General features: G+C 35.5%; 2 protein-coding genes across 3 annotated transcripts; one reads left to right on the top strand and one right to left on the bottom strand.

Moving 5' to 3' along the window:
• Nucleotides 1-750: 750 nt before the first annotated feature.
• Nucleotides 751-5959, top strand: LOC131158233 (WRKY transcription factor 71). The gene is made up of 2 exons (XM_058112960.1): nucleotides 751-1456; nucleotides 5611-5959. The coding sequence occupies exons 1-2, from the start codon at nucleotides 870-872 to the stop codon at nucleotides 5786-5788; spliced, it is 765 nt and encodes a 254-aa protein (XP_057968943.1). The 5' UTR covers nucleotides 751-869; the 3' UTR covers nucleotides 5789-5959.
• Nucleotides 5960-6099: 140 nt separating this feature from the next.
• Nucleotides 6100-24436, bottom strand: LOC131158232 (uncharacterized). Of its 2 annotated transcripts, XM_058112957.1 has the most exons (9): nucleotides 24143-24436; nucleotides 21245-23947; nucleotides 21054-21157; nucleotides 16090-16159; nucleotides 13584-14390; nucleotides 11447-11649; nucleotides 9637-9760; nucleotides 7035-7241; nucleotides 6100-6606 (listed from the first exon to the last, which is right to left on the bottom strand). In XM_058112957.1, the coding sequence occupies exons 1-9, from the start codon at nucleotides 24296-24298 to the stop codon at nucleotides 6466-6468; spliced, it is 4515 nt and encodes a 1504-aa protein (XP_057968940.1). In that variant the 5' UTR covers nucleotides 24299-24436; the 3' UTR covers nucleotides 6100-6465. The 2 variants fall into 2 exon arrangements, with proteins under 2 accessions (XP_057968940.1, XP_057968942.1); XM_058112959.1 differs by lacking the exons at nucleotides 6100-6606; nucleotides 7035-7241; nucleotides 9637-9760 and having other exon boundaries at nucleotides 11507-11657; nucleotides 24143-24410.
• Between the last annotated feature and the right edge of the window lie 1015 nt (nucleotides 24437-25451).

The following is a 25451-nucleotide window of genomic DNA, read 5'->3' as shown; positions in this document are numbered from 1 at the left end:
TCGCCTTTGCAACGACCTGTTCAATTCCCGTACTCTAATTAAATTAAAGAAGTAATTAATTAAATAATCAATAGATTGCGACATGCAGGCTGTGTGAATTTAGGCACAGCCAAACAAGGATTAACTATCAGTTGCCCCTCAGGCAAAGGAATTACTATTTTCTAAACCACCCACCCAACCGCAGATTGCAGCGCATGCAGTTGATCCATTCTTCCAGACTCCAGACCCCTATATATCAAACTTGACTTGGCACGCACGCGTATATAGACTATAGTCGTTTAACAATATAATGTGCTAGACATCCAAAGCCATGCATGTACTTCTAGTCCTCACCTAGCCAATCACGCCTACCCACGTCATGCTTTCGCTCACTAGTCTTTTTGTGATCTTCTCAAGAGTCAACATTAATAATAATTCATCCTCGACATATCCACGGCCAACATTAATATCTTGCGTACAAACATCATATATATACATGCATATGACACAATGGAGAGAGAGAGAGAGAGAGAGAGAGAGAGAGAGAGGGTTCTATATCTTTGGTGATAACGGTGAAGCTTGGGCACGTGCGCACGTAAGTCTCCCCGCAGTAGGGGGCAGTTGAACAGAAGTAGGTGAAGTGTAGGTGGGCTCTCTCAATTCTCAGTTCTCAATTCCCCTTGTGTGCATGGGACTGTGTCCAACCTCTTCTCACCTAGCTACCTAGCTTCCATCCATATTTATATATATACCCTTGACACCCACAAATGCAAATCTTTCATTCAATCAATTCTGAAGCATTATTAGTCACCTAGTCTTGAACTAATTGAACTCCTCCTGTACATATGCCCAAGTAGCTAGTACTGAATTCAAAGTTACCCCCCATCCCCATGGAGGAAGAAATATTATTCCGAGCACCACCTTCAATCCCAGCTGCAGCTGATGATCACCATCATCATCAATGCATTAATATTCCATACTTGTTTCAGTCGCCATTGATGCATCCTTCTTCATCCTCTTCTTCTTCGTCTTCCCTTCTGCAGCACCAACCCCAGCAAGACCAGTCTGGTGATGATCAAATCATTAATGCAGGAGGAGAGGTGGTTGACTGGGTTAGCCTCCTGTCTGCAACTAATATTAATTACTCCAATATTAACACCTCGCATGGAGACCAAAGGCCACCAGCAGACTCACCGACTGTGTCGCCAATAGCAGCACCGGGGGATAGTAATAATAATAATAATAATAATAAAGGGGAATTAGGAGATGATCATCGTCAGGTTATGAATGGAGGAGGAGGTATTACTACTGCAGCAACAGCTGGTAATAAGGATAGAAGTTTGAGAAGTGGCAGGGCGAAGAAAGGCATTCCACCCAGGATTGCCTTTCACACGAGGAGTGATGATGATGTTCTTGACGATGGCTACAAATGGAGGAAGTATGGCCAGAAATCTGTGAAGAACAGTGATCATCCCAGGTATATATATTTATATCTATTATATTATATATCCATGCAGACGTTTACATTAACATGTATTTCATTTAATTTAGTTTCAGAAAGTCTAGCATTAGGGGTTGCAGCTATTTGCCTATTTCCCTTGTCACTACAAGCACCTTGATACTATTACTTGTTGCCATAAAAATGAAATTATGAGATGAAATAGAATTGATCATATATATATATATATACATATACTCTTACATGTTCAACCTATAATTTTTCACAGCATTTCCTTCTCAAATCTTAATCCATTTTATTTCTTGAAAAATTATAAGAGGGAAGGGGAAAGATAAAAGTATACTTTCTTTTGTCCTCTATTGTTTTGTTGATCAAAAGAAAGAGGAGAAAAATATGTTAGCATGTGGGTTAGTGGACAAACCTCTTTCATTTCATTTCCTCTTTTGGAAGGGTTCGTTAATTTCTACAATTTGTATATTAAGGGTCTGTTTAATTGTAGAAATAATTTTTTTTTTTTAAATGAAAAAAAGTTAGCTTATTTTTAAGTTTTGAAATTAGCATAAAATTTTAAAATAAAAAAAAAAATTAGCACTATTTACTTGTAGAAATGGTCTTTTTTATTTTTAAATAATTAAAATAATGCCACCTTATTTTTAAATTTAACTTTTTATAATAAAATTGAAAAAAATTTATTATTTCCTACATTTATGCTTTTTATGTAATTTTTAAAAAAAGTGAAAAATGAGATTTTTTATTTTTCTTTTTTTTTTTGTAATTATTTGGAATCTAAAAATGAAATTCTTTTCCACGGCTAAGGGATCTTTTGGTATCATTGTAAAAATTATGAAAATGAAAACTAGAAACAAAAAAACTTAAAACCAAAAGCTAAAACTAAAACTCAAAAACCACCTATTTGATTAATAATTTTAAAATCAAAACCAAAAACTTGGTTTAACAAATACTCTTTCCTGTCCTTGAATAAAAATAAATTATTAAAATAAAAAATAAAAAAGAATGAAACAAATGTAAACTATTTTAATATACAAAATATACACTATTATAATTATTATCATATTTCAGAACTCACATTTAAGAGCAACAAGAACAATTTTTTGTACATGAAAATTGAAAAATAGTAATACTTTTAAAATATTTTTATTTTTTTAAAATTCTTATATATTTTATTTTATGGATATTTTTAAATTTTATTGTACATGAAATTTGAAAGTTAAAAATATTTTTTTTTGCTAGCTTATGTTTAGAATGTGGAATACTCACAATGTTAGCTTGTAGCTACATACATTTCAAGACCTGCAAATGGTTGTGGGTAAGCTCCATTTTGAATCAAAGATTTTGTACCGGGAAAAAAATGAAAATTAGAATCAATTTTTATTGTGTGCTTTTTTTCTATATTTAATATTATGAAGAATGAAAATTTATTTGAATATGATTGAAAATTAAGAGAAAAATTAAGGGTTTGTTTGGCATAATTTTTACTTTTTCTCTTTTGATTTTCTTTGTAATACATTAAATCAACAAGTTATGAAAATGCATTAGCTTGTTTTGCTAGGTTATTGTTTCTTTTGTCAATTTTTGTAAAAACTAAAAAGCAGATTTTATAATTTTTAGTTATTGGAACAATTCATTGCTACAATATTTTAATATCTAGAGCTGATATTTGTGGATTAAATCATTCATTCAATACAAGACTTTAATTAAAATTAAAATAAATGACCATGTGATTTTAAAATATAATTAAAATAAAGATATTCATAAAATTTCTAAAAACTTGAATAAACAATAAAATTCATATAAAAAATCATTTTAATTTTTTCTAGTCTTGTGTATAATAGAATTGTTCTTGGAGCATTTAAAAGTGAGTTTAAAAATATAATAAATAAGTAAATAAAATAGTATAAATTAATTTATATTTTTTTTATAATATTTTCTAATTTTTTTTATTTTAATCATATATTTTAATTGTTCTTTGATTCAAGGATATTAACGAGCATGATTTCAATTACGCTTTTATTTTATTGTATTTTATTTGAGTTTTGGAAGCCAAACAAGTTACTAATTTTCCATTTTTAGTTACTATTTCTAGTTTTCAGTCTTCATTACATGGTCCCCAAATGTCCATTTAGAATTTGGAAAACATGAAAGTTAGGAAAGAAAAATATCAAGGAATTTACTTTTCTTCTTTGAAAATTGAGAAAAATTAGAAAAAATAATATAAAATATATAGCAAATCAATTGACATTTTTTGTTTACATGCCATTAACCTTTAATTTTTCTTAATTATTATTCATGTTTAAATATATTTTCATTCTCGATCATATTTTAGATAAAGAGAAAATAGAACAAAAAACAATTCCCTTCTTATTTTCTTCCCATTTCTTTTTCTCTCGCAAAATCCTTAATCCAAATGGATTCTAAGTGTAAATAGCATGTAAAATAAAATATTTACTTATTATTTACCATAATTTTTTTTTAGTCTATTCTTCCTTCACATGCCATATAAATAAAAGTAGATTCATTCATAAATTTTCAATCAAATAAGAAAAAATAAATTTTTTTTTTTTTTGTTTGAAAGCCAAACAAGTAACTAATTTTTACTTTTTAGTTCAATTTTCTAGTTTTTAGTCTTCGTTACCATAATTTTTTATAAGAATACCAAGCAGTCCCTAAGGTCTACTTATAACTTGGAAACATGAAGGATAAAAAAGAAAAATATCAAGTAATTTTTTTTTATTTTTGAAAATTGAGAAAATTAATTAGAAAAAATAAAATATGCAGCATATCAATTTACATTTTTGTTTAGATGCCATTACACTTTAATTTTTTTTAATTATTATTCATGTTTAAATATATTTTCATTCGCAACTGTATTTGAGAAAAATAGAAAATAAAATGAAAAATAATTTCCTTCTCATTTTCTTTCCACTTCTTTTTTCTCATATAATCCTTAATCGAAATGGAATCTAATTGTAAATAGCATGTAAAATAAAATATTTATTTATTATTTACCCTATATCTTTTTAAGTCTAGTCTTCCTTCACAGGCCAATAAAAAAAAGTAAATTCATTCATAAAATTTCAATCAAATAGGAAAAATAATTTTCTCATCTTCATTCTCAACCAATTGTTAATGGATGGTTGTTAACACTCAATTTTAGTGGCAAGTCAATCTCTTTTCATTCATTAATTTTTTTTTTTTTTTTTTCGTTTTATCAAACAGTAGTCTCCATGTTAAGTTTCTTCCCTTCTTTTATGTCTTTGTCCCGAGATGTAAGTGAATCAAATCACCTGCAAGCTACTCCAATTTGACTTAATTTATAACTCGACTGATCAACTGACTCTATTCAAGTTCGAGTTGAATTCAAATTACTTGAATGACTAAACAAATCAAGTTTGAGTTTATTATACTACTTGAGAGTCTAATTGAGCTTTTATAATTTTATTAATTTTATATTAAACAATTCATATAATATGTATTTTATACATATATTTTATTATATACTCTTATGCATACATTTAATATGAATTATAATCAATCGAGCCCAGTATGAGTTCAACCATTTAAGATTAATTGAGTTCAATTCAAATTTCAAGCTCCAAATTTTTTAGTTGAATCGGGCAGATCCAGTGTAGGGAAGTATTTGGTATCAGGCATGGTTGCTCAAATAATTACCCCTCAACATAATCAACCCACTCTAATCCAATCCTAATTGACCATGAACAATGGTTTCGAAAACTGCTTAGATTGATTGGTGGATTAATAATACTAATAATCCAAATATATGGATTAAGTTACAAGTTTGGTGTGCAACCCATCCAACCCGACCCACAGTTAAATGGAAAAGAGTGAATAAGGGATCAAGGGGTGCATATAATTGAAATATAATAATGAACGGAAAAAGGAAATGCATTCTACTCGAACTATAGGGCTACAAGAAAACTACATCAACTACTCCTAGCATCCGCCTTCTACAAAAGGACCTGAATATAAATAAAACCTATTAACCCCTGATGTTTTTTTGACTTAGATTTTCTTTTTCATCCATCACAATCTTAATGTTATTATTTCTTTTCCCAATAATCTTCCCTAATCGATCATGTTTTCATTACTTTATTTCTCATAATCACAACAACAATATTGGTGAACAAATGAAGGAGCTACTATCGATGCACGCATCACACATGCAATGTGAAGAAACAAATCCAGAGGCTCTCGAAGGAAACGAGCATCGTGGTGACGACGTATGAAGGCATTCACAACCATCCCTGTGAGCAGCTCATGGAGAGCTTAAGCCCCCTTCTCAAGCAAATACAGTTCCTCTCCAGATTCTGATGACCCATTCTGCATACACTACTCACTACTCATATGCCCAGGATCATGATATCCCAAGTGTGCATATACATATTGCATTAGTGTCAATACTTGTTTATTTGTTTACCTCCTAATATTGACTCTTGTATTGTATTTATAAGATGCAAAGAAAATAAACACAAGTTTAGATTCTCTCTCTCTCTCTCTCTCTCTCTCTCTCTCTCTCTCTCTCTCTCTCTCTCTCTCTCTCTGTGTATGTATATAGGTCAAATACTTCATTCCTTCATTTTTGAAGTAGCACAACAGACTGTTAAACGCTCGGGGAATACGAATTTCGAAAAAAAAAAAAAAAATCACTAATTTTCTTCCTTGCATTCTCACTATGAAAATATAATTTCCCGCAGTTTGCACATTGATCTGACCCATCATTAGTAAACAAGCAGGTCCCCTTCCCATCCCCTTTCCTTTTTCCTTTTCTTTCATTTTCCTTTCTCAACTTTCTCTTCAAAACAATACATAAAAAATGCCAAAAATAATAATAATAATAATAATAAGTACAAAACCAAAAGAGGGGAAACATATGGAAGCTGGGAATGGCAACCTAAGCCTCATTGTAAGGGAATGATTGTATCTATTTAATCTTTTGTCCCAGCTGATTGAGATTGCTGGCCCAGATCAGGATCTGCACAAATGTATGGTTACAACTGAAAAGTGCCCAACTCATGACCATGCCATGTAAGTAGCACTTTCCGATCACCAAGCCACTCTAACCGATAAGAGAGGTCAAGATTAAGAATCACGAGTTTCAAACTATCTTCATCGGTTGAATCCCTTGTGTTCTACAAATAAAGAAGTGGCGTAAGTCATCCTTCAGATGGCAGGCTTAGTCATTCACAGTTCATCGAATGAATGCATTTGGGAGGTAATTCAACCAAATGGTATGCAAATGAGTAAAGCAGTGTCATATTCAACAGAAAAATGCAAAAGCCATGAGCAATCATTAACCTTAACCCTATGTTTGGAGAGGCCTTAGATTTAGATTTGTATTCGATTTGAATAAGATGCAATATAAAATTGTATTGAAAATTGTCCAAATCCACCCAAATCCAAATCTAAAGTCTGAAATTCATGCTCACAAATGCAGCGTAAATGAAAAATCTGCGCCGCCATGCCTTTTCTCAATGCATCAACCCTGACCCTTTTAGCCTTCCAAAATACATTCAATTCATGCATATGAAAATATGCCACTGTTGAAAAGGAAAATTACCTGAGAATGAGCCTGTCTATCATGGCCCATCACGCTTGCCATTATGCTTGATCGAGAAGAATTAGGCGAAAACCCCTCCCAGGGTGGAACAAAAATCAGTTTGGTGCATTGGACAGGAACAAGATTACGACTGAGTTTCTCCCACCACACAGATCCCAACGACCACCATCTAATCATCAATCCCTGCTCAGAAAAGGCAACTAGTCCCTGCAATTCAGGAATTTATCATATACCAACCCACTACAGGAAGCACATGATAATAAGCAAGAAAATGCACAACAATGCAATGTGTGATTACAAACACAAACATGCACACATCTATTCACATCATAGAATGCTCTAAAAACTAACAATGAACAAGCTTCCATGTTCTGACCAATAGATCGAAGTGAAAATAGATAGTGAGAGAACTTCATTAACTAAAATCAGCAGTAAACAAAATAAAATAACGATTTTGCACATGGAGAGAGAGAGAGAGAGAGAGAGAGAGAGAGAGAGATTAACCAGCTCAAGAATACATTGCAGGAAGTAATCGCCAACTATCCCCAGTAAGGCTGCAACACAACCCATACACAATATGCACTCACCACCTCATATAGACCAAACTGACTGATGGATTATACATACTACTCAAGCTTTATCATAAAATCCACAAAATTCATTCAACTCATGCAATTTCTGTTCTAAATACTGCAAAATATGATGGCCAGGGATTACCTGACCAGAATCTATAACCAAAGATTCTGTCGAAACCAAAGTTTGTTTGACCCAGCTGGCTATGTGCTTACAAATCTTCTTCCCTTCAGTACCCACAGTATCACCCTGATGAGCTTAGTAAAATCGAAAGCTGGTGAACAGTGGGAACAGGATTCAAGCAAAATAGGATTTGTGGTGGTTCAAAACTGTTACTAGTTACTTTAGTTATTTCGTATTACTGCTGTGTTATTGCTGTGCTTAGAGAACATGAGTTGGTGCCTGTGTAAGTAATATGATCGTTGTTATGAATTCAGCATGTCTTACAAATAGAGGGAAAGAATTATCATCGTGATGAGGTCTTCCATTTTACCCAAAATATTTTAACATGTCATCAGACCATGGTTCTGAGACCTAAACCCTAATTGTCACAGCCACCGTCAAACTGATGCCTAAAATCCTATGCCTACTGCATGTCTACCATCATAGGAGGATCATCCACACCACCCAAGACCAGAAACAACTCCAGGAATTTCCAGAAAACACAGCGGTCTCTGGAAAATTCCTGGACATCACTGCCATTTTAGAATCTCAAGAAACCCTTCAGATTTTGCAAAACTGACCCCATATATGGCCACATTACCCACCGCTGTATAATTCTGTGAAACTTCATCGCCTGAGGCACCCCCAAGCGCCAGGCCATGAGAAGTCTTTGAACACTGTTCTTGCTCTGGTTTCTTCCCAAATGCCTTAAATGCTTCCATACTTAACAATATCAAGCTGTTAGTCTGTCTATTGTTCAAAGATCCAACCTTTTCCCCACTCATGGCACTTCATTAATGGTTGTTTGCTACCATTAGGCACCTAGGATTGTGTGTTAGTTTCTTGTGGAGTTTCTTAGGGATGTGGCAATGTCATGAAAGTTTGTTTGTAACTCATTTGTGACTGTTCCAATTGTTCAGGCTGCTGGCCTTGTTCATTGTTAGTCTTGTTTGTCAGCTTTGGGATAGAGTCCATAAATCCCAAAAGTAAATAATTTTTTTTGTGTGCTTTTGATTTGTTCCTGTGGTCAAGATTGGTGTGTGTGTTGGGATGGGATCCACAAATACCAAAAGTATGTTTCCCTTATCAGTCACTTGTTTGGCCATTGACGAACAGCATACCATAACTGTCTCAGAGAAGGACTATTCAAGATCCGGCAGTTATCAGACATCCCATCTCATCATATTGCATCATTTGCTCGGAAAGGCAATCCCACAGCCTGCATATCATCTGGTGTCTCTGTCACTACCCTTGCGTTATCAATTCTGCAGCCACTGACCATATGACAGGTGTAACTAACTTTTTTCCTGCAGTAGTCTAAAAATTTACCTTGAGTTACCCTTGTGGATGGGTCCACTGCTACAGTTAAGGGGATCCAAACATTAAATCCTAACCTTAATTTCTCTTTCTTCCATTTTGTACATTACTAAAAAATCACTCAAACCACCCCTCCCCACTCAGCCTTCCAAAATAAGCTCTTAGATTACTTAATACAATCAGAAGTTTTTTTCTTTATTCTTTTTTCATTTTTCATTTTTCATTTTTCTTTTTTTCCCTTCAGTAATATTGCTAGAATTTGAATGACTCTGAAATGTCGTGAAAATTTAAGAGAAGAAAATATGTTATTTTACCAACAAAATCACAATCTTACGTCAAACACAGTTCAATCAGGTTAGACAGCCCAAACAAAATCCAACCCAATTATCAAGCAGCTTTTCACTTCAGCAGAGTCTGCCAGTCTCAAGTCTCAACTTGTTTCCTACTTTAATCAACTGCATGCGCATTTTAGAAAAAGACATGGTTTTGGCATGAGGATCTGGTAGAAAAATGAAAATCAATGTGGGCTCTCCCCACTGGTTCACTGTACCTCTCCATCTGGTGAAAAGCTGAGAGAAGAAATTGCAGTGGTTGTCGCGGCTTCCGAAGCACCTGCAATCAAACTTGGAAGCCCGGGGGGTCCACTAGCATCCAAAACCTTTATTTTTGTTACACTACAATGAAAAACAAGAAGATAGCATGGAGTTAAGCAATTATTACTGCTTCAGTTATCCAAAACAAAGAAATGCATGCAGAAAGAATATAGAAAAGGCTCAAACATTTAGTCATTCTTCAGAGAGAAGAGATGAACACCCATCGTGCTGACCACAAAATCCATAAATTTACACATCATCAATCTACCATCCTTTACAGTTCTTCCAACTAATAAATTTACACAGTTACACCCCGTAAGGGCTTCCCTAATACATGACAATATAGTATACCCACAAAAGTACTGATAGTACAGAAGGATGCAGACAGTTATTTAAAAAAATATACACGTCACATTTATAAATAATAGTATCTGATGTCAAGTTATCAACCCTAACAGATTGGTATAATAGTTGTATAATGAGTTGACTACTAAGGGTGAGCTTTGGGTGTGGAAAGGTATCCACTCCAGTAAGTAAGGCTCTTTCCTTCATCACCCTTGCAATTTTTTTTGTCGGAGTAGAGGGAAAGAAACAGGAGAGCTTTTGAAGGATCAGCTTCGCCCCTTTATGTTGTCAGGACTGTTGGATAACTATGGTTTCTAATTGGCATACTGTGGGCTGTTTGTGAAGGATATTAGTGTAATGGTTGATTTTCTTGACACCCTACAGTGAGGGATGTTCATTGTACTTTTTTGTTGTTCTTTTAAGTAGTGTTTGGGAGGAAGGATTTCAGGACTTGGATTTGGATGTGTGAATTTAAAAGAAATTCAGTATAATTTTATGCTATGTTTTGTTCAAATCCATCCAAATCCAAATCTAAGGTTCGAAATTCATGCTCCCAAACACTACCTTATTGCATTTGGGTGCATCCCCTTGATGCCCTTTAATAAACTCTCTTCACTGTTCACCTAAAAAATATTTTACTATGAGCAGCAATGTAGGCGCATGTGATGCACATGCATTATTTATTTTGTTCTTTATTTAAAATTTATTGTTACACCTACAGGGAGGTTGTTTTTTTGTTTAATTATAATAGCAAAATGTTCCAGCCAAATAAATAAGTCAAGCTGTGAAGATTCATTGAATTTCCACGGTTCCACCCATACCAAGATTGGGCAAGAAAGAGGTGAATTCAAGGAAACTCTGGCCAATTATCTTCTCAAAAACAATAGTTTAATGAAAATTTTGAATTTTTTATAATTTTGAACATCCTATATAGGATTTGATGTTCTGTCAAAAATTCCACAAAAATACATTTCACATTTCATTATTTCATTATTAGCCACATGGTAGCCTCTCAACAGTCAACACTCACCAATACAAACAAAATATTTTACAACTACACAACATTTAAAATAAGTAATGCGTAGAATTCATTTCATAGAAATTAAATAAATGTTGTTCCTGTAAACAAACATTCAACACAATTAATGTTGTTTATATCAATAATTCATTTAATTTAAACAGTATTTTGGTAATTGGATCTAAACAACACTTTAATATAGATACAGCATTTAAGATTCATGCCAGGTGTGTGTGTGTGTGTGTATGTGTGTGTGTGTGTACATGCACACGCATCAAGCATAATAGTTAAACTTTGTCCAAACTGGAAACAAACCAATCCCCAAGTCTTTGCCAGCGCCGGCTCCAAAGAAAGAAAAGATAGCCTTTTTATAATTCTTGAAATAACATATTATCTTTTAATACCTTTGCATGTCATAAACTCGAATACTAGCATTTTTATTCTCCCCAATAGCATCTCCCACAGCCAAACGGGTTGAAGTATCATTCAAAGCCACCATAGGGAATACACGTACTACTTCCTTGAGCACTGCCATTGCACTTTGAAGGCAAGTTCTACGCATGACAGAGTTGCCTGGGTCCATAGTTTGTAAAATGAAGTTTACCACCTGTAAATCTGTTAAATGTCAGAGAAATTAATACCCGATGCACCCCCAATAACCTGGCTCTAAAATAATGAATGTGAACTAAAACAGATTAGCAGAAATACAAATTACTACACACTAGATCTACATTGCTTCATCAATGAAATTTACATTAGAAAGTGGCATAGGCTAGAAGAAAACTGGGAGGCCAGTGACAAGGACCAAGACACTGGAAGACACAAAAGCAAATTATTCAGCAAAAATAATTCATGCAAGACAAAAGCAATGCACATTGGAAAGCAGGACAAGCTCAAATAAATCCAGATAGCCAAGAAACAGAAACAACTACAAGATTGCTTGGGGGGGAGTACATAAAAAATAAAATAGGAAATCAATAAATAATAATAATTTTACATGCAAGAGAATTAAGCAACAAGGAAAAAAAAGGAGCAAATAAGAAATATCATTTAACTGGTACAGCAGCAACAGCATCCTATTCTTAGCACGCTGAACCAATAGCAGCTAATTTCGAATGCCAAGATGGATGTCCAGGAAAAAGACACAAAATTGAGGCTCCATTTGTTCCAGAGAAAATGACGTTTAGGAAAACACTTTCTACATTTTTTCAGTAGTTCCATCAACAGAAGAAAATTTTCACCCAAGGGAAAACATCTCACTTGGCCAACAAAAAAAAGACCTTAATAGAGCAGAAAGCAACTTCTGCTTCAGTACAGATTAAATCTAAGTTACCTAACAGTTTTCTTGTACGTGTCTCAGCAAGCCAAACATAGCCTAAATGGAAATTATGTTTTTCTAGATAAACAAAGAACATAATTGAAGAATAGTAGAAAAGAGATTACAAGGAGGACAAGATAAAAAATCCTATGCACAGGATGTCCCTCAAATCAGGACAAAGCTTCCTATGTGTAGGTACCAATAAAGAAATATCTAATACACTTACATGGTTTATAAAAACTATCTGTAGGTACCAATAAAGAAATATCTAATTCACTTACATGGTTTGTAAAAAGATATAATATTGAATTCTTCATTAGACTGATTCCTCTATCTATTTTTAAAACTTTGTGACCAGGTTTTAAGGATTTGAATTTTAAAAGGATATTAAAAATAGATTGAATGCACAAATTGGTGCCTCTCCAAGGGAAAATTAAATCTCTTCGGCACTTTTTTTCCCTCTCCATCCACCCTAAAAAAGCAAACGGGAAAAAAAACAAAAATACAAAACAAAACAAAAGAAACTACTAATCAATTCAACTTCAGTAAATTAAAATTCAATATTCCAAAGAAAGGAAAATCTGATGACAAATGTGGGGTACATTTCAAGCATTTTGAGAACAGTTAGGAAGGCAAAAATAATGTTTCAATTAAACAAAATATATAAAAACAATGCCTTAGCATGTCATGTTTCAAGCATTTTGAGAACAAGAGTTTGGAAGCCAAAAATCACGTTTCAATTAATCAAAATATATAAAGCAACAATGCACATGAGATATAACTAACATGAATGAAAAAAAACAGTGGAACGGAAAAGCATATAGAACTTAAAAAATGTGTCTAATTCATATCTTGCTATTGTCATGATTGATGACAGTATCAATTTCCATTATAAATCTAACTGCATCCAATCAAGTATACCAACACAGTACAATGTATTGTCTTTCAGTATGAAGACACAACATTTAATAGTCAAACCTGATATATGAATTTGTTAAATTGATGAGCAAAGATTAAACTAGACACATTATACTCCAGTCCAGATAAAATAAATTGTAAGACCTTCGATACTGTGTTTCAGCATTGTTGAATGGTGTGAGAGATGATGAGTCTACCATAAGGTCAATTCAGAATTCTCATTGTTTTGCAGTGCATCTAATATATGTTTTCCCTTGCAAATGAAAATGGAGAACTGTTGGCATGGAAGGATTTGCTCTACAAACCTTATCAAGGTACTGAGCCAAGCTTTTTGGAGAACCACGCACAACCCTGATAAGAGTCATAAGCGATACTAAATGAACAGGTGAATCAGACGCGGTCGACCAAATTTGGCTTTCTATTACACTTAGAAAACCTGGTATATCAGCCATTCCCAAACTTGGAAGAAGAATCCCAATCAAAGTCTCCCGAATTGTGTCAGATGCAGCTGATTTTTGAGAAGCTAGGTTGTTAGATGCACCACTCACACACTCTATTTGGAAGAATATATCACCAATCAAACGAGGTATTTCAAGACCAATGCCTGCCTTCCATGTACTCTCCAAGCCTTCTGCCAGAAGTTCTGCTGCAGTTGAACTGTATTTCTCAGTCATGGCCATAACCAACTTGACTAATGGATGAACAGCCAATATGGAAAGACCTGGTTTCACAAGGCTAGGGTACCAGATTGCCAATGCCGCAGCAACAATGATATGAGATGTCATTGCATCTTGGCTTGTCCCCCCAACACATGAAATCCAGTCTTGTACTTCATATGATTCTAGCCATGCAAGTATTTTAGATTCCTCAAGCTGAGATATTCGTGATTCTGGAATTCTGTCAGAATCGATCATGGCTGTGGATGTTTCCTCTTTGTTACTTCTGTTTTCATTTTCTTCCATTCCATGTCTAAAGCTCACAAATTTTGCATGGTCAAATGCTTTTTGACTGCACAGGGGAAGTGGGATGGCCCGTGAAGCAGCACAATGGAATAAAGAGCGTGCAGCCATACGTACATGTTCACTTTTATCTTGCCAAAAACTCACCAAAAGCTGTAAAGCATATATCAAATGATCAAGCACATAAAAGAATCAACAACCAAATAAGAATCCAAAATAACAGTATCAAATGTATTCAAATTCCAACCTCAAAGCAATTAAGTGGATATCATAATATAACAAATTAGCCCAAATAAAAACAGTGGATGATCATAAACTTCTGATGGAAGACCCCGTTTCTTGAAAACAATGGAAAAACATTAAGATAAAAATCAAAAAAAAAAAAAAAAATCTAAAATGGACAGCACTAATCCCCCTTTTTAATTCTCATTCCAGGTAACATAAACCTTAAAACCTTATATTAGACATGATAATGTGACTATACTTAAATTTCTTTCAGGTTTTAAAGATGGAAAATTTTGAACAAGCATTTTACTCTAAAGATATAGATTGTACTATAGCAATCATTTGGAATTGCAATACTTGTCCTAGGGGTATTTCAAAGATCCAGTAATAGCCCTAAGACTCACATTACAGTAATTTTTTCTCCTCTACCTATTAGTTTCTGTTTTAGATCTACTTGGAAGGCTAAAGTCCCCTCTAAGATTAACGCTTTTATTAGTTGGTTGCTCTTAATAGAGTCAACCATAACAATCTGCTGCAGAGTAGGAGGCCTTTCAAGTTCTCTTAGTTTTCAAAATTTAGAATCAGCTTCTCACCTGCTCCTTCATTGCTCCTTTTCTTAAAGGTGAGGAAGAATCTTTTTGGCTTATTAGGAGAGCTGGGTGTGTTTGGAGTTGGTGGAGGATTTGTTGGTTGGCTATCTCTTTTTTCAGGTTTTGGAAGGTGCATTGTGGAGGTATGCAACTTTTGCAGTTTTTTTAAGGATTTGATTGGAGCAGAGAGGTCGTATTTTTACAGGGAAGTCTTTGATTATGCTTTTGGGTAGGATTCAGTACATGGCCTTCTCATGGGCTTTTGCAGCAGAATGTTTCAAAGGTTTTTCTTTTTTGGATTTACAGCATGATTGACTGGTGCTGCTGTTTTATTTCTTGGTTTTTTTTCTATTGTATCTTTTAAGGAAGATTTTTTATGCTTCCTATTATACTTCTTCTTTTTCTTAATAAAATCTCTACTTTTATCAAAAAAAAAAAAAAAATCTGTTTTAGAAGTTTCTATTTTAAAAGGCTGCATTGTAAAATTGATTCAGAGGTACTGGCTGTTCATAATTGTCCTTTTTAGACAAAATGGAAAGCCAATGAATGCGTTGCATAAAGTAGACATGTATGTATACATATTGGTATACTATATCCCAGAGAGAGATAAGCATGTATATTGGTATACTATATCTCAGAGAAAGATCCAATAAAATTTGTCTGTATGTATACTACATCTCCATGATAGAGATGCCCAAGGCAAGGAACATAACTTGACCTTTATTATTTCATTCAGGTACATAAGTAACTCATTGCAGTAAGCCATTATGCAGTGGCAATCAAAATGAGAAGAGAACATAAGGCATTTTTAAAACAATCACAGAGGTAAGATTCTCCACCTCTTCTGTAATAAGCATCAAAAAAGGTTTCCAAAGCCCAAGATGTTCTTTACTGAACTAGTTGGGACTAATTTAAAACCAGCTACCTCTTCTGAAAGGAAAAAAAAGAAAAAATCTAATATATTGACACTAGGTCCAATATACCAATTTTCAAAGCCATATCAATTACAAACTTATGATCAGAATAGAACACCAAACCTGGAGTAAAGGTGGCTTTATATCTGGAATTTTCTCAGCGAAATTACGAGTGTAGAATGCTGCTAAAGCACTGCAAACAATACATATTCAATAAGGATTCAGCCAAAGAATAACTCAAAACTGCAAGTGGATGTTAAAAATGAAACATTTAAGGATGATAATCATTTTAGAATTCATATCCTCAGATACCAAGTCAGTAACATAGGAGGAGAAAAATATTCAGTGTTAAAACAGCAAACAGAAATACACACACACACACACACACACATACATATAAACTGGCGCCATAAGTCATTGCCACATAATCTCTATTATCTGTATGAAATGATAACAATCTTGTTCTGTATAATAGTTCTAGATGTTTCATATATATTTAATATTTAATACAATACTGTGTGACCTTACTAAGTTTTAAAGAATATGTGGATCCAATTACTTAATTCTTTGGGGAAAAAGCAGAGAACAGCTCTGACCTTAATGATTCTGTAAGTTACAAGACAATGATATCTTGTACAAGCCTAGACCACAGTAGTATATGCAAAAGTGTCAGAAAAAAAAAAAAGAGAGAGACGGACAATGACAACAACATTCTTAACTAAACCTCATTCATGAGTAATCGCCATTATGATAGACAAATATCTAATGTAGAGAATCAGGACAAAAGTTTAAACTTTAAATAAAATTGATGAAATTTCACCTTAAAATTTCAAGGAAAAAAGCCATTTATACTCTAAATTCTTACCCCAACTCATGCTCTCTTGCACGATGCTTTATGTGTTATGTCACAGACATTCTTTCTAAAAAGTTTGCTCATTGTAGGGAATCAACAGCCCATTATAGAATGCCGCAGCAGTAAAGGGTGAAAAAAGTATAATAAAGGAGTTTGTACTTTGTTAGCATTGCTCAATTTCAAAGTACCAGAGACTTCCTACACAAAATTTTAAGAATCAATTTCATGTTAAACAGGACCAAAGTAACAGCAGTAGAGATCTTTCAACATAGTATCTCAAAGCAACAAGGAAAGTTCAAACATATTAAGGAAAGTAAATAACCAATCCTCCAAGTACACAAGGAACTAGGTACAAGTTGGCTAAGAGAACGAAGAAGAAAATGTAGTTCAACTGATGGGATCAAACTCTATTGCTTTGGACGGTAAGCTTTCCCTATTTGGGTGCAACACATCTGTTAAACAACCATTTCAACTTTTAAAAAACTTGCTTCTAGCTTTTATGGGGAGTTTTTTAAAAGTTACAAATTTGAAGTTTTTAAAAGATAAAAGGTGGCTTTTTTCTAGCAGGTTATTCTATTCCACAGTTGCCCCTAGTTTTTTTTTTTTTTTTAATATTACAAAATTACTCGAACATATTTACATCTCTTTAAATGGCATCCATTTTGGTCCCCAAGGCATTTTTGCTGGACACTCAGGATTAGCTTTTTCTTTCTAACTGTTCCCTTTTTCACCGGGAAGACAAACAATTTTTTCACTAACATGAATAAGCTCTTTTTTATTAGTTCCTTTTTAAAAGTTACTTTCGTTAGCCATGAGGGGGTGAACCTAAGCCTTAATTATGTTGTTTTAGGCTTTTAGCGACCAAAGCTTCAACTATTTATCTCTCATGTTGGTAGGGAAGCAGTGAATACAGTTCTGCTGAACAAGAAGATTTGAGGAGTTCAGATGAAGAAAGCTATTGTTTGTTTGAGAGGAACTGGGTTCATCTGAAGAGGATTATTGCACACCTTGCACCCTACAATGATGAGCATCAAGGCTCACCCAAGCTTGAGATGGAAACAGAGGAATAAAAGCCCCAGAATCTAGAACTTTTTCCTGATCTTGTTTGCAACTCTATAGTGACTGTAATGAAGCTAGTGCTGCAGCCACGGTAAATTCAGTCGAGTTGAGGATGGAGAATCGCTCTCATGTCGCTCCTGTTTGAGCCAAGGATATTGTAGCTCATGATAGGTGTCGATCACAGTAGATTTGACTGAGTTGAGCATGAAACATGGTCCACACACACTATAGCCATGGCTCTCACGCAGCTCCGGTCAGGGGTAAACACCGTCAGCAGACCTTCTTGCCATAGCATTGGTAAACCTGTTGGTAGAAAGGAAATTTTGGATCTGTTGAAGCTTCCTCTAGTTTACACAAGTACCCCTTGTGGCAGCTCACATCTAAATGTGGGCAGTTTTGAAGGGAGAGAATTAAGAAGTTTGCATCCAGGGAAATCTGGACCAAGTAGCAAAATGGATCAGCAGCTTTTCCAGGTTATATGCACAATTCTCAATTTGATTACCCTCTAAATTTGTAGAACTTGAGTTCTCACTTTAAACACACACAAGACAATAAGCAAGCTTTAAATTTAATCAAGCATTCATCTAATGAGCAGGTGGTTGTTATGTCACCAACAGAAGTTTCAAAGGTGGGTGAAATGGTAAGGGTGTCTTCTGGGTCATTTACTTGATGTGAAGCTCCCTTATTATTTGGTTAATCAATGGATAACAATAGTTTAGAGGAAGGTGAGTGTTTATCAATCATTGTAAAACTCACTAGCATTTGTAAACATGTTTAGCCTACTTGCTTCCCTCATAAACACACGTTGCCTATGGGGACAAATTCTCTTTATTGGATGTTTGATCCACTAACAATGGGTTTTACATCTTCAAGTTTGGAGAAGCAGCTGTAAGATATCAGGTGTTGCATTCCAGATTCTACTTCTTTGCTGATAAATTGACCGCCTTTAAACTGTGGCAGCCTCACCTCAAATAAACAAAAATCAAACTCCCTAGTATCCGTCAATGTGTTGAAGAAAAATTATTTAGTGTCCCTCTTCAATATTGGACATCCAAAGGATTTAGCTATGTTGCCATTGACATTGGTTGACCTAATTGTCGTGATGATGTGACAACTGCTATAAGTCACATCAGCATAGTGTGTTTGTGTATTCTTTGGCATGTGTCAAGGTTTAGATTGCATAGATTTGAACTTGGAAAATGATAGTGTTATTGAAATTAAAGGGCAGGTTTCTTGGCAGCCATTACAATTATCTGGCCACCCTGCTTCTTAATGCACAAGGTTTATAATCAGACTTGTGTAATGACAGTGGTATTGAAATTAAAGTGAAGGTTTCTTGGCAGCCATTACAATACATTTGGCCAACCTATTATAACAAATTTGAGGGAAACAAGGTTTTTTCTCATCGGAGGACAGCTTGTATGGGTGCTGAATTGAGGAAGGTGTTTCAAGATATGAGAGAAAAATCTGGTGGATCAGCGGCAAAGTTATTAAAGAAAGATTCTAAAGGAGAGCTTAGTATTTTGGAAGATTTGCATGATAAGGAGGAGGCTGGACGTAGTTATGGAGTCAGTAAAGAAAAAGGGGGAAAGAAATGGGGTGAACTTCTCAGATTCAGAAAGTGATGATATTATTGAGTGTGGTGGGGGTCTGTTGTTGGATGAGATTTGAGAAAAAAATGGGTATGTTTCGGATTCTTGTGAAGAGATTGGGCTTTATCTTATGCCCATCCAAGGGCTTGAGGGAGTTTCTACCTTTGATAATGATGATCTGGTTAAAAATTTGTAGCGAAGGGATGGAATTTTGCCTGCACCTGTGGAGGAGGTTACTAAGAAGGATTTAGAAGCACAAGATCTTTTGGATAAAATGGGCTTAAAAGTTGACTGATTTTGCAGGAAAGGAAGAGCGCATGGATGGTGGCAAAAGTCGAAAGTTGAAGAGACAAAGGGAATTATAAAAATTGAAGAGCTCAGTAAATTATGATGGAAAAGGGTTGAAAAGGGGTTTCCTTGGTTAACATTGTGTAGTGTTATTTGTTAAAGGGTTGACTAGTATTTTTTTGTTTTTCTTTTTTTCTTTTTTTTTCTGTTTTTCTTTTTCTTATGAGGTTTTCTTGTTTTTATTTGGTGGACTCCTTGTTCCTGCATGTTGTATCTTCCCTTCATTCTATCTACTATAGCTTCTTTTTATATCCCAAAAAAACAAAAAAACATTTGGCCACTCTAGTTGTAAATGCACAAGTTTGCGAAGTAAATGGGTCCCTAAAAACGTACCAATCTTTATTTGTGAGAACACGTCAACTCAATCTAACAGTCAGCAAACTGGCTCTTCTTGGTGTGGTCAATAGTGGAAAAGGAAATAAGAAGGTTTAGTATTCCAATTCTAGGATTTCCAGTGTGTATTTTCTCTTAGATTAAACATGTTTGAACTTGTCGATGATGCCACAACAGAGGAGGAGGCTGTTCCAACAAGAAAAAAGAGACCTTTGCTGCAAATACAAAGAACCAATGCTTTTTTGCATCAAAACTAACAAAATGGTGTCAGAAATTTCCGCGCATTTCATTTGTGTTCCCGAACTCCAGTCAATTACCAAACTCTAAGGATCAGAACATTTTACAGAGAACTAGTGCTGAACCAAAGTTGTTTTGGCCTCAAAACCAATAAAATGTCGTCACAAATATCCAGGAATTTCACTTGTGTTCCCCAACTCCATTCAATTATCAAACTCTATGAGCCAAAATGTTTGGCAGAGAACTAGTTGCTCATGGCAAGATGCTGCTTGTGGTGCCAGGTTGTTTTGTTTCTGATTTTGTAAGCTTTGGCTTTTGTTTTCCATTCTATTGGCTTTTTAGTTTTGTCTCAAGTGTAGCCTATGGTTCTGAGTTGTGAAAGCCTCTTGCTTGGGTATGTTTGGGTTGCCTTGTGTTGCTATTTTGGTTTGGGCTCGTATGCCATTTCCTTTCATAGCCTTCTCCTCCCAGGTTTCAAAAGGCTGTGCCCCTCTGGTCTGTTTTGGCATTCTGCTCTGTTTGGTAGAAATAATAATAATAATAATAATAAAGTTGCCCCTTATAAAAAAAAAATTAAAAATTGATGCCAACATGAAATTTCAGGACCTTCATAATGGAAGTAAGCTGATTTTATCAGTAAGTTCTTGGTGGAGACACTATAATACCTGCTTGCTGCTGAACTAGTTTGTGACAAACTAATCATGCGCTGAGCAAGGGATACCATTGTTAGTGACCTCATGGCACAGAACTCTGATGATGATCTCCAAAGCTGAAACATCAATAGCAGTATCTCAGAATAAATTGAAGGAAGTCAAACAGAAAAGTCCCAACATTCAACACAGTTCATCCAAAATACCTCAAGGGTAGCAGCCAAACCAGGAAATGTCACTGTCAAAGACCCACTGTCCCCTCGCAAACCTGAAGCTACAATAAATTTATCTGGCCTCTTTAACTTCATTTCAGTAATGAGCAACTTATCAAGCTCAAAATCCACATTCCACAAGTGCAAGAAGGATAAACTAAATCGAAGTAAGCATCCTTCAAGAGATCTCACCCAGTCATGCTCTTCTATTGCACTAGCCAAGGTCCCCTGTAAATCTGAAACATCATCAATAGCCATATGGTGGGGACTCGAGGTCCCAGTGCTTTGCTCCTTCACATGAGTATTCTCTTGTTTGTAACCACTAGTTCCCATGGACTCATGCTTCTGAAAAAAAGACATCACTGATGCAAGGTCAAAACTCAGAGTAGCAATTCCAGGGAAAGGACAAGAACATTTTATAGGATGATTGTTGCCTTGCAGGATTGACAGTTTGCTTGCAAGTGGTTTTGAGGAGTTTCCTTTACTAGCATGTGCTTGGGACGCATTGGCCTCAGTAATATTTGTTATGCTTGGGACCATATTTAACGAAGTAACCAGCTTTTCAGTGTTCTTTGAACTTGTATCTTCAATTATTGGAAGATGTAATGAAGAAACTGAAGTATTTCCACTTAATACACTGCCACTTATGGAATTTATGGTAATGCTTCTACAGAAATGATCAAACATTGAATGAGAAGCTGGGCCGCGAAGAATCCGCTCTCGAGCACCTGTTTTCAAGTCCCAAATGTATAGCACATCAATAGCATCAGAGTTTCCTGAATAATTCAGGCAGAGACAAGCTATATAGCCTCTTGCACCATCCCACACAACTTTTGCAGGATAGTTAGGGTGTCCAGGAAACATTCTTTCCACCCGCAAAGTCTCGAGAGAAGCAAGAGCAACACATGAATCCTCTCCAACAGAGAGAAAGCAATCATTCCAAGGTCGTTCTGTTGGAGGTGAAGGAAGGATTATTTGGCGTACTGGAGCAACATGTTGATGCATTACTAAAATGAGGTTGCTAGTATCAAGATCCCATATACGAATCGTGCAGTCCAGGCTTCCTGAAATTAACACCTTATTGAAACTCCATCCTTTGGACATGCCCACCATCTGATGTGCTGCCAAACATAGTACAGCACCTACATGTCCAGAAAAACACTGTATGGATTCATTCGAATCAATTTCAAGACGTGGACTTCCACTGGAAGAATCTAATCTAGGAAAAAACTGATCAAATCGTACCAGTTCTATTTCCCCACTGTAAAATCCATATACAATGGCATAAGGTGTATGGATATACTCAGAAATAACCATCGATGAAGACACAATCCTCCCCTTTTGCATTAAACCAGAATTTTCATTATCTTCCCATATATTATTTACATTTTTTGAACTTGGAACAAAACTTTGTCCAGAAACCAAATTGATATCTCCGCTAGTTGTTTCCATGCCTACATTATGCATGGGACCCTCAATTTTGGAAAGAGAAGTAGATGTCACAGCCCTGTCAACAAAAAAACCACCTTCTCCAAGCATTTTGCACTGTCGCCACAATTTTCTATTGTCATCAACTTGCGGGCATAGCGACCAGATTGTGACATGAGGACTCCACAAAAATGGTTCTTCAATGTGGAAGCAAATTGATACAATACGAAGAAGCAAGGAGTTCAAGTTAACCAAAAAAATTGATAATTCGACATCAAGGGGCCAAGACACAGCTGGGATTCCGAATAAAGGCTCAAACTTAAAAATATCATTCAAATAGGATAGTATATACACAACCACAGAACCTCTGTTATTCCACACGGCAAACCGTTTAGCATCCTGGGTACTGGACGCGGCATCACCACTTTCAAGAAACATGCCCCCCACAACATGCGATTGAATAGAGCCTTCTTCACAAAAAAGGCAACTATCAGTAAAAGAAATCTCGCCAATTATTGTACCACTGTCCACTAGCCTAAATTCACAGCAAGTTTTATATACAAGAGCAAAAATTTGCTCACAGCTTGCAATTGATGCAATTTTTCCACGCCCCCTCAACCCATCTGCCCAAATGCTCGTCTCCGGAAGAGAAGAACTTTTATGCAAGCTAGTCCCACCTTCCCCATCCATGTTGAAGTCCTTTAGAATCGGAACCAGTTGGACCTTTCCAAAGGAATCGGCCATGATTGCAGACTGCTTCTCCCTATCCTCAACAGAAGAAACTACAGACATGAACTTCAATGGCCCAATTGACAAATTCCCATTAAAAACAGTTTGCACAATGGAAAGTGTGTATGAGTCAACAATAATTAAAGTGCACTTGGGAGGTTTTCTATGCTGATACTCTTCAGCCTCAAACCCTTCAGCAGGATCAGCAGAATGGTGCTCAGGCGAATGGACTGAATCAACGAAACAGCACGCAATACATAAATATCTTGGCTTCGATGGCAATGTACGAACAACAGAGGGACTGCCCACCCAAGGAGGCAATTTCCTTCTCCGCCGACAATGCCCACTGCCTCTGCTCCATACACACAACACACCATCAGTACATGCACTTATCAGCGCACCAGAGTCGACTAAGGTAGAGTTCACTTCTACGTTACTCGAATTTTCTACAACATCTCCGGAGACAACAACGGGATAACAATTACCAAGATCGGCTATTGGCGCCGCATGGCCACACAACATTGCCATTGGTTTAATTTCCTGTCACGTTAGGAACTTCGTTAATAAAACACTAAAGAAATCGAGCACCAATTCCATCATGCACTAATTTTTTTTGGTTTATTGTTGGAATAAATCATTAATTGAAAGAACTATTCAGCACTGTAACTCAGGAAAACGAACAAACGAGTGGCTAGCCACGCGTTGCTATCAAGAAAAAGTGGATAATTGGATTACCATGTGGGAGGGGTCGCCGGAGAGAGTCCACCAGATGATGGAGCCATCGGATCCGCCGGTGTAGAGAGTTGGAGGGCGGCTGAGGACGGCGGTTGCGGTGACTCGATGAGGAAAAGGTGAGGCAGACCAGACGCAGGCTACGGATCGGCACTTCATGAGGCAACTGTACCGTGGGATCACATGACAGAGCTCTTGGCGAAGTACAGAGAGACACAGAGAGGTGAGCTCGAAACGGGAAAAGGGAAACGGGAAGGCGTCACGAGGACAAGGGTTGGGCAAAAAGGCCGAACAAATGGCTCCGCATAGACCGACGCCGTTTTGGCAATAATCAAAAGAGTTACTTTTTAGCTTTTTCCGTGAAATTTTTTTAAAAAACAATAAATTGCAAAACCTCTCTTAAATTTTTTACTTTTGGTCTCATCTGTCCTGAGATTTTTAAATGCGCTCATATTTCTTGAAATTTAAAATTATTTTTCATCTCAAATACTAAGCATACAAAACTTCTTAATTTTATTTATATTTTGACTAATTAATTTGAAATTATGTAAAATCACATAAATAAGTCCATTTATATACTAAAGAAAAAAAAAACTTAGCGTCACTAGCTTTGAGAATACACACTATTAGTCACAAAAAAATAAATGGCACATGTACTAAATTTTAATTTTTTTAATACAATTTTAAAAAACACCATATAGTAAATTTTAAACGATACTTTTTTTATGATTTCTTGATCATTATGACTTAGTCTAAACCATCGTGAATCTTCATATGCATGCTCATCTCCATCCGGGTATCATCTGTAGCGGAACGAACTATCCCGATAGTTATAATACCATAATAAAAAGCAAAGCGACAAAAAGGGTGGCCCCATTCCACCTTTCCTTGCTAGGCCTCTTGGAAACACTTCTGATTCTCCTTTACTAGTCAAGTTTCGTATTCTTAGCATTAATTCTTTAGAATAATGATATCACCCAAATACTTATAATATCTAAATCAAATATTTTGTACATCAATTAATTTAATTAATAACCCTCACATTGTACTAGTATAGTGTGGGAACAAAAATATATTTTTGATTATGTTGCTGCCAAAAATGTCGATCTGACCTCCGGCGAGCTTTCCGATCTCGATCACCTGAAAATAATGAAAACAAAGGTGGCTTAGAGGACCCAAGGTGTACTCCGGGGGATCACTCCGATGCCTAAGTCAGGGATTGGCTTTGAGAGGTATGATGCAACAGTAAAATATGGTTTAGAATGAGATGCCTTAGCCTTTTCTTTGAGTCCCTATTTATAGTGAAGGAGTT

This window comes from Malania oleifera, chromosome 6, assembly GCF_029873635.1.
Source record: "Malania oleifera isolate guangnan ecotype guangnan chromosome 6, ASM2987363v1, whole genome shotgun sequence".
Taxonomy (NCBI): Eukaryota; Viridiplantae; Streptophyta; class Magnoliopsida; order Santalales; family Ximeniaceae; genus Malania; species Malania oleifera.
The sequence above is the reverse complement of the archived record's forward strand: the minus strand, read 5'-3'. Positions and strand labels throughout refer to the sequence as shown.

Coding starts and splice junctions, on each gene's coding strand:
- LOC131158233 (XM_058112960.1), top strand. CDS start 870: ATGGAGGAAGAAATATTATTCCGAGCACCACCTTCAATCCCAGCTGCA. Junction 1,457..5,610: donor AAGAACAGTGATCATCCCAG/GTATATATATTT, acceptor GAACAAATGAAG/GAGCTACTATCGATGCACGC.
- LOC131158232 (XM_058112957.1), bottom strand. CDS start 24,298: ATGAAGTGCCGATCCGTAGCCTGCGTCTGGTCTGCCTCACCTTTTCCT. Junction 23,948..24,142: donor CCGGCGACCCCTCCCACATG/GTAATCCAATTA, acceptor CTAACGTGACAG/GAAATTAAACCAATGGCAAT. Junction 6,607..7,034: donor ATAGACAGGCTCATTCTCAG/GTAATTTTCCTT, acceptor CTTTATTTGTAG/AACACAAGGGATTCAACCGA.